The 10,113-nt window shown below is 39.5% G+C and overlaps 1 protein-coding gene across 1 annotated transcript; it reads right to left on the bottom strand.

Moving 5' to 3' along the window:
- Positions 1-1,829: 1,829 nt before the first annotated feature.
- LOC131227789 (uncharacterized) lies at positions 1,830-9,144 on the bottom strand. Its single transcript, XM_058223613.1, is given in 4 exon segments — positions 1,830-2,324; positions 7,366-7,543; positions 7,594-8,460; positions 8,463-9,144. Coding segments are annotated over 4 exon segments (1,626 nt in total). The 5' UTR covers positions 8,947-9,144; the 3' UTR covers positions 1,830-2,227.
- Positions 9,145-10,113: the final 969 nt, after the last annotated feature.

Below are 10,113 nucleotides of genomic sequence, written 5' to 3' on the forward strand. Positions count from 1 at the left end.
GTAAACTTACCATTTATAGATGGTCATGATTCATACTAGACTACATGGTTTTTGTCCAAAAATAGCAAGTGTCCAATTTGGTCTAACCACATTATTCTCCTACTTTTTCTAAACCCTTTTTAAGTTGGGTACGACTCCTAAAACTCAAAGGATGAAGAGTTATGATCAACTTAAAACTTACTATTTATAATAAAAATGAAATTAAAAAGTACTTTTGATCGTCGATTTGATGGAATCTCGCAAATTTGGCATGAGCAACCCAGCGTAGCTTCTCCTAAACCAAAATCATATATGGTACATCGAAAAACTCATTCCAGTTTGCAACATACAACTGTTTTAAGGTTCTGACAGTCCTGATAACTTCCACCTCGGATCAGCCTTCTCTGGTACATCTTGGCCATGAAAGTGTCCACGAACACTCTACGTCACATTAATATTTGAAAAAAAGAAAAAAGACTATTTCTGGGCTAGGGGAGCACGTATTTATTTCAGCCGTGGCCCAACTTGTTTACTAATTAGCCTTCAAAATCAGGCCCATACTCAGCCCATTTCTCTTTATGGGCCTGAATGAAACCCAACAGACCAGCCCAGCCCGTTGCGACACCCCAGACATAGGCCAGCAATGCCACTGCTATTTTAGGCCAGCGACCAAAGAAGATCCTTCAGCTTGATCATACATCATGGGACTGTAATCAATGTCCATAGCCAGAGACAAACGATCCTAACCGTCGAATAGAAGAGAATCTGAAGGCTGCAAATGAGCATTGTTAGAAAAAACAACCGTCCACATTCAATTGGAAGAAGTTCTCATTGTTTCATCAACACAAGCACATAGGAATACAACACGGGAAATGATGGAGGAGAGCAACACAACCTTCTAACTGTGAATGGACTTCTGCTAACAGCGAAAAATCAGCCAAACATTCAGATTCTTGTTTCACTCCTATCAATGGGATGTTTAAAATTCAAGCACGCGTTTGGGTGCACAAGCAATTTGAATTGCAAACCTTCAGTTCAATCTTGAGGAGACAATGAGAATTTGATGTTTCAGTATTCCTAATGCGGAAGTAGCCCTCAAATTGCACTTGTGTTCCTTTCAATTACAACTTGAAAATAAAGCGAGGACAAATTACATTTATACTATTTAAACAGGGAGAGATTAATTGTTGTTGATGTCTTTAATTTGTCAGTAACTAGGTCTGTCGATGCCATCGACGAACCACTCAATGCCATCGAGCAGATGTTGATGCCATCGACGGATGGTCGATCCCATCAAGAAAATCCATGTTGGTTGATGGAACATTTTAGTGTTGCTACTCGATGGCATCGAAGGAGTTCGATGACATTGACAGATCCTCGATGGGTTATCGATGCCATCGAAGGTCCCATTGAAGATGTGTGCAGAATTACGTAAGTGCGTGATTTGTTTCCTATTCCGGTTGTGATAATTTATATATCAGGTGTAATCGGGATTTGGTAATGAGAGAGGTGTTCTAGTGCTTTCTAATCGTTCCTAAGGGTTCAAGGGCATAGCTAGGGCTTGTGAAGTAGATTCGAGGCTTGTTCAAATTGGTAAGACTCTATATATTGTAATTTCTGCTTTCATAGTGCATCAATTATCGCTTTGTGCCGTGGTTTTTTCCCACAAGTGTTTTTCCACATTAAATTCAGAGCATTCTTGTTTGGACTTGGCTGTGCGATTGCGTGTACTTTGGTTGATTCGTCTATGGGTGTTTCTACAGTTTCCATATTAATAATACAGTGTAATGGCATTGGCATTTTCATGTGTTGTCATAAGGTGGTTATGCATTTGAGGGAGAGAGATGAAGTTGCTGTAATTTCAGAATTTGAATTACTAAAATCATCAGATAGCCAATGAAATCAGACAATTTGAAACTCCAAAACTAGCATGAGTCAAAAATATGAGTTGCTTTGGACTTGAATGTTCTTGTCATATATCGACTAGGACACCAACTGCCGTCGCAACCCACAGGTCAAAAAGCATGATTTTAGAAGTTTTTACATCATTAGGAGATATGGATATTGTGAATATGAAGATTTTTTACCTTTTCATGCAATGAAAGAGTCAAAACCAGAAGAACTGGAGCAATCATCACAATATATAAGTTTGTTCCATGATCAATTGAGATGAATTAAAGATGCTCAATCTCAAGTTGTTAAGACTGAGAAAAATGCTTTCTTGGTCAGTTGGCATGTGGGTAGTCATCTAGTGCCAAATTCCAAGTATAACAGCAATGGCAAAGAGTATCAAAAGAGCACCATCTCCGCCAGGCAGTAAGCTCACATCTCCAGAGCTGCATGATCTGCACATGCAAATCAATGGTGTCAGTTCCATTGCTATTACTCAGTAGATTTAGGAAAAAAAAAACTAAAAAGATGGAGGAATTCTTGCTTTCATTGAGAAGGTAATTTTATTGAGATCGACTAGCTAATATAGATATTGTTGGACTCAGAAAACTTGAAAGACAGTCGTATCTAAGCTTCTCCAATCTATTCTTATAAAATTCTAAGAAAAATGTTGGTTTCATAAGGCAAGTTCAAATCAAAATTTCAACTTGAGTTTCCATGATTTTTATTTTTATTTTCCTGTTAGTGAACAACATAAAGCATACGGACAAATTGAGCATCGGAAATGTAGTGTCATCACCACCATTCATCATAGGACAATCACCACATCTCATCATCTCTGTATTTGAATTCAAACTTTGAGATGATGAGATACGTTGTGGGTTTTTTTTTTCCAAAACAAAAGGCATCTTGGTTGTCTCTTGGGGGGTGTTTGGATCGTAAGTTACTTAAGATAAGCTACTTATGCCTTAAGTAGCTTATTTTGCTTTCAATGTATTAAGTTGAAGTCATTAAGTATAATTTATCTTAAACCAAACTTACTTATCTCAAATAAGTTATTTATCTACTGCTGTAAGTAGAAAAAGTAACTTATTTGGTGGCATCCAAACGAGCCCTCAGTGACTCCTGGTGAATCGCTATTGTACCTTTTGATGAATAGCAGCTTTGAATTCAATTGGTGGTAGAATGTTGCAATTAATTCAAAAGAACCCATGAAAGAGCTTGTGTTTATACATGAAAGGGCCTCAACATGTTCCTTTTATGTATATAAAAATCCAACCTTGGGTCATTCTAAAACAATCACAATCTCCTTTTTCTTTAGTCTTTCTATTGTTTTCTCATCTCTCTCCCGAGATTTCATATTTTGAGTCTACAAAATAGGTGTTTTAGAAATTTTGAAGAAATTGTAAAGAGTAAAAAAAGTCAGTGTTGTACGTTGCAGAAGCATGTTTGGGGTGGGTTTTCGGTTTTGTAGGCAGCAGCACACATTTCTCCAGTTCGAGGGAGGAGGTTTATTGCATCATGTAGGCAGATTTGTTGCAACCCACTCGCAAACCAATTTTCAACATTGGTAAGGTGCAAATATTGCCTTAAAGGCAGCGACATTGTAATGCGCCTGAAGCCTATTGATGTAGAACGTGTCACAGATACATTCCTAGCATGGTTGGGCCAAAAGAAGGTGGATCGTAAATTGATCATAACTTTTGATCCAGGTATTGTTACGGGGCACCCAACCTATCAATCTTTACTGAAAAGGGCCATCCGAGAAGAACCGACCCACAAAGTGGGTCACATCAGTCTGTTTCGTCAGAAAACACGCGCTTTCAGCTCAAAAATGAATTTTTAGACTATTTTTAGTAATTCCAATTTTTTGGCATTTTTAATATTTTTAGAGTTTTAGATTTTCTTTCCTTTTAGAAATCACTTTTAGTTATACTAGGACTCTTCTAGAGAAAGTTTATTTGCAATTTTTATTTTTAGAAATTAGGCCTTAGAAGAGTTTTATTAGAATTAGGATTTTTATTAGAGTTAGAATTTTGCTATTTTTGGTAATTACGAATTTTAGTTTATTTTTTCTTTATTAATAGTGTAAGGAGGCGCATTAGACAATTATCAATGATTCATTAATCAATTTCGAATTTATTAGAATTTATTTCTATTTTCTGCTTTCTTTCCTCGTGGATTCGAGAAGTCTCTGTGAAGAGTCCAGAGAAGTTCCGTGGATTCGGAATAGTTATCCTCTTGAGGAAGACAGTGCTCGACCTCGCGTTCTCCCCTGTGTCAGTTTGGTATCAACGCAAGGTTTCTCCTCGGATCGATGGCTTCTAACGATGGATCGGGCAACAATCCCATGGGCGGTGTTTCGGAAAATTTACCTTTAATGGCGGCAGCTTTCAAAGTAGCGCAACAAGAGAATCGGTAAGCCATGCAAGGGCCGCAGGCTTCCATCGACCGCATAGCGGATCTCTTGGAAGAAAACCTAGGGCAACTCCGTGTTCCTGGTGGTAATCCTCTACCGCCAATTGCTGGAATTCGTAATTATACTGATCGTAGGGCGATGCTATCAATGAACCACATGATGGCTTAAGAATTTAAGATGAAAGTCGATCTTCCTAGTTTTAATGACCAACTCTACTTCAAGAACTTCCTTGATTGGTTGCTTGAAGTCGAACGTTTCTTCGACTACATGAACATCGTAGAAGAAAAGAAAGTTAAACTCGTGGCCTACAAGTTGACGGGCAAAGCTTCAGATTGGTAGGAACAACTTCAACTCGAGCAGACGAGACAGATAAAGGCGTCAATCCGCACGTGGTCGCGGATGAAGAAGTTATTATGCATGCGATTCCTCTCTTGAGATTATGATCGGGTACGTATTATTTCAACAAAACCAAAATTATTATCAGGATAGTCGATTAGTAAAAGGTTATGCAGAAAAATCATATTATTGGTCCGCGAAAAATGACTTCATCAAAACGGAGTTGCAACAGACCACAGGAATCATCAGTAGCGAACATGTGACCTCTATAGGAATGGAGAACCAACCTAAGACTTCTAAAGTGGGGGGACAATATCTCATCACTGAACAGGCCTTTGTTAAACAATTTGAAGAAACGAGAGATATATATCCATTGGTTGAAAAGAAAAAATATGTAGAGCCTGTGAATATCCTAGAGGATTTGGAACCAGTATCGCAGAAGTTCAAGAGGGTTGTGCTTAATGAACTACCTAATAAATTACCTCCCATACGAGATATACAAAATCATGTTGATCCCGTCTCAAGGGCAAGTCCGCCTAATTGCCCACATTATCAGAAAGAATATGAGATCTTGAAGGCAGAAGTGAAGGAACTGATTGATATTAGTCAAGTCAAGGAAAGCATGAGTACATGTATTGTGTTAGCTTAAGAGCTTAATGCCAAGTACCAAAAAATGGCTAATGAACATTAGCGTCAGAAGTTTTCTCAGATTCATGTGCCAAGTCTCTTGCGTAACTTGATGACAAGTTTTTTTCAAGTGGAGGGGTTTGATGTAGAACGTGTCACAGATACGTTCCTAGCATGGTTGGGTCAAAAGAAGATGGACCGTAAATTGACCATAACTTTTGATCCGGGTATCATTGTGGGGCGCGCAACCTATCAATCTTTACTGAAACGGGCCATCCGAGGTGAACCGACCCACAAAGTGGGTCGCATCTGTCTGTTTCGTCAGAAAACGTGCGCTTTCAGCTCAAAAACGAATTTTTAGAAAAATTTTACTATTTTCAATAATTCCAATTTTTTGGCATTTTTAATATTTTTAGAGTTTTAGATTTTCTTTCCTTTTAGAAATCACTTTTAGTTATACTAGGACTCTTCTAGAGAAAGTTTATTTGCAATTTTTATTTTTAGAAATTAGGCCTTAGAAGAGTTTTATTAGAATTAGGATTTTTATTAGAGTTAGAATTTTGTTATTTTTGGTAATTACGAATTTTAGTTTATTTGTTTCTTTATTAATGGTGTAAGGAGGCGCATTAGACACTAATCAATGATTCATTAATCAATTTCAAATTTATTAGAATTTATTTCTATTTTCTGCTTTCTTTCCTTGTGGATTCGAGAAGTCTCTGTGAGGAGTCCAGGTAAGTTATGTGGATTCAGAATAGTTATCCTCTTGAGGAAGACGGTGCTCGACCTCACGTCCTCCCCTGCGTCACCTATCTTTAAATGTGCATTTTATTTTTGCCTCTTCCATATGCTTTTCTTTTTCGAAATGTGGTGATTGTCCTTTTACAAATAGTGGTGATGGCTTCTACATTAAGGAAAGAAGATTCTCTCTTTATCTCACCTTTAATGATGGAAAGATTTTTACATCAATGGTCTATTCTCTTAATAGTAAGGATTGTTAAAACAACTTGGGTAAGTTACTACTACCCTTATTTGAATTTGAATTCAAATCTTTTAGATGAGTAGATGTGATGATTGTCCTCTGATGTATGGTGGTGATGATATTCCTTTACAGGAAAGAAGCCAACCTCACGTTACCGACTATTCATTTTATCTGCCTCCATTCTATTAGATTAAACTAACTTTAAAAATCATACTAAACATGAAACCTGTTCCATCTTTTACTTAAAATTTCATCTACCATCTTCTCTGGGAATTGAATCAATCACACTTGGGGATTGGTCTGTAAACTGCTCTTCTTTCGTCCTTACAAAATTTACTGAAAGAGGGATCGATGTGAACAGAAAGACTCATCAGTATGAACATTGGATCGAGACATCACAAGAACTATTTGAGAAAAGAAACAATCCTTACAAAGGTATAGAGTAGATTATACTGCTATTGTTGAATAAACAAATGGAGTCTTTATATAGAATTCTCAACTATTCATATGTAAGTAAGTGAATTCAGGCTGCGTTTGGATGTCCAATTGAATTGCAATAATTCAATTCAATGAAAGAGTAGATGATCAAAGTAGGGCTAGCCCCCAATTTGTAATTACATGTTTTCCGAGCTCAACTTGAACAGAGGAAATTGCAATTAGAGGGTTGGTTATCATCACAAAATTAAAATAGCGGCACCCCCACTTTGGTCATTTCCTCTACAATGAATTGAATGAGTTTAAGTTCAGTTTGATTTAGCATCCAAACACGCCATACACTAACTTGCCACATTTGAAATAGTACTGTTGACCTGTGCTAATCTTTTGGAGTTTTCTCTTTTGCTATTTTTCAATGTTGAGTTCAAATGTGGATTAAGAATTCTAGAATAGCCGATACCCAAATCTAGAAAACATGTGGCCATCTAGAAGAGTAGCTTCTGTTGCATTCCTACCATTCTTGCTCAAGCTATGCTCGAGAACTCGGACTGGAATAGGAAACTAGTGGAATGATTTCTTCTCCGAATGAGTTATCAGAATTCTCCAACATTACTAGTAAATCTAGAGTCCTAGTACATAACTGTAATGGCTCAAAAATGCAATGTAAGACATAACTGAAGTTGAGTTCTTGGGATACCTCAATTTCTTCTTGGAACGATGAATCCAAGCCATTGCCGGTGGTAAGATCCCGAACAGAAAGCAGTTGGCATACACTCCAGCAAAATTAAGTGCAGAAGAAAAAGCCGTGCGGAAATAAGAAGCAACGAGGACTGCAGAACCAATCACAAGGGGTGTCACAAACACGTTACTTTGATCTGAACTGACACAATTCGGCAAATCGGATCTCTCTCTTTTCCATTCTCACAGCTAAAATCATCCGTCGAGTCTCCAATCGAAACTTCTTTTCTCAAATCTAATGATGACATAGAGCCAGAAAAAGAAGTCTTCCCGGGAATCCCTTTCTGGCTCCTTGAAGAAACTGCAAATCCAACTCGCCCACCCTCGTAAGGACTTGAAACTCCCACTAAAGAACCCTTCATCTGTTTCGCATCAGCTGTTTGAAAGATCAAATCCAATGTATCAACGAGCTGTTTGGGGAAGCTAACGGCATAACCAATCAAGCTAGTTGCTAAGGCCGAAAATGCAAAACCTTGAACTGCAGGTAGAGCAGAGGAATTCACAGAGAGCAGAAGCTGAATAGGATCTTCAGAAGCCACCTTATTAGTACCAGCAAGCCCCAAAACAACCACATTCCACGCCAAGACCATAACCAATGGAACTGCACCTCCAAACAGTATTGCTTTTCGTGCTTCAAAAGCCGTCTTCCCCACAATCTTACAAACAAAAGGGGTAATTACATGGAAACCCAGAGTGAGAACCGTTACCGGTATTGCTGGTAAGATCGTAGCCGGGCTCCACGAAGCATAACCAAAGGAACTCAGTACATTGGTTCTTCCAACGGACGAACCGACCGCAACGAGTGCGGTTATGGAGAGAAGCATGAGAATGCATAACAGCCTGTTCGCTGCATCGATGGCCTTGAATGGGAAGAACCCAATAACAGCTCCGGTGATACATGGAAAAATGGCGTTGGCCACGATCAAATTCACCGACGGGAACCACTGAACAACGAGAGAAGCAATGCCGGACACGCAAGCGACCAAAAGGGAAAAGCTCAAGCAGGCGTAGATGACCGCTACAAAGGCGCCAGCACGGCTGCCCATGCATTGATAGCTAGGCCAGTGAAGCTCACCTCCTCAACCCCATCTTCTTCCATGGCTGCAAAGCTGAGCTCTGCAACAAGAAGAATGGAGGAAATGACATAGACCCATGAGAGGATGATGGCAATGGTGGATGGAAGTGGGCCTGATTTGATGGTTGCAGATGGAAGGCCTAGCATTCCAGGTCCCACAGCAGTGCCTATGATCAAACTAACAGCACCCCAAAAGTTCTTTCCATCAGCTTCTTTCACTTCAGATGTTGGATTTGTGTTAGGATTAGAATCATCCGAGCTGATGGGGGTTGTGGACCTGCTTTGGATTCTGCAGCTTGGGAGGAAAGATGGGGATTTGGGTGGATTGGGGATGGGATTGAGGGTGTGGGGTTTTGGGAAGTGGGACATGGGGAGGGTTTGGAATGGGGTTCTGAGGTGAGAATGAGTGGTTGTGATTGAAGGGATGGTGGGCTTTGAGGTGAAGTGGGGGTATGATAGATGCATGTTTGGATGAGATTTTTTGAGTTCTGGATTGGGGGAATCTATGTGGGTGTTGATAGGTGATTTTGATTTTGATGATTGGAGTGTTTGGATGCTTAGATTCGCATCCAAGGTAACCGTAGATTCCAAAGAGTCTGAGCTGCGATTCTACAGAAAGTGCAAAAGCTACATTGGCTTGGGGGAGGAAGAGGTTGGCATTGAATCGAGTGGGACCGGTCCGGTCTGAATCGATCCGCACTTTTTCAAGCTACTGGCCTAGACTCGATCCCATCCGGACCGAGTTCGGGTCAGCTGACTCAATTTGATCTAATGCACTGTTGGCCTAACTCGAACCGAGCCCCACTCGGTCAGGGAAACCGAGCCAGATAAGTACGAGCCACATGGGACCTACTTAGTAAGGAGGGGCGGGAATATGGCAGACGAGAGAGAAGGGACAGGGATTGGCTACTCCCTTGGCCAGTGGTCGGTGCTCCATGGGCCCCATCATGATGTATTTATTTCATCCATGCTGTCCATCTATTTTTACAAATCATTTTATAAAATGAGACCAAAAATTAGATATATCTCAATCTCAATTGGACCACATTATACGAAACAATGTCGAATGAGCATTGACCATTAAAAACCTTTTTGGGGCAATAAAAGTTTTGGATCAGGATTATCTTAGTTTTTTCCCTTCACCTGTTTCTTTATGACCTAATCAACTGATTGGATGTCAAATAAACACTAGAATAGGTTTTAGGAGGATTTTAAGGGCCTGTTTGGGCAGTGGGATTAGAAGGGATTAGGTGGGATGAAAAGAATGTAGGAAACAAATACATCATGATGGGTCCCACGTACCACTGGCCATCAGCCACGGGGCAGTAGTTGGTGGAGACGTGGATTAAAAGTGTCACTGAATCGGAAGTTTTATGGGTCTAACCATGAGGAATAACATGGCAAGTTGTGTATGTCTAACTATGAGGTGCAAAATATTGCGGAGGATTGAATGTTTACCATTGAAACTTTTTTAGAGACAACAGAAGTTTCAGATTAATATGAAATTTACTTTTTCTCTTCATTCACGTATTTTTAACCCTATTAATCAATTTAGATGGAAAATGAATGTTATAGTAGAGCCATGTAACTTTGATCTCATTTGAGCCTTTCTTGCAACTCGAGCTCGAGGTG

This window comes from Magnolia sinica, chromosome 15 (assembly GCF_029962835.1).
Source record: "Magnolia sinica isolate HGM2019 chromosome 15, MsV1, whole genome shotgun sequence".
NCBI lineage: Eukaryota > Viridiplantae > Streptophyta > Magnoliopsida > Magnoliales > Magnoliaceae > Magnolia > Magnolia sinica.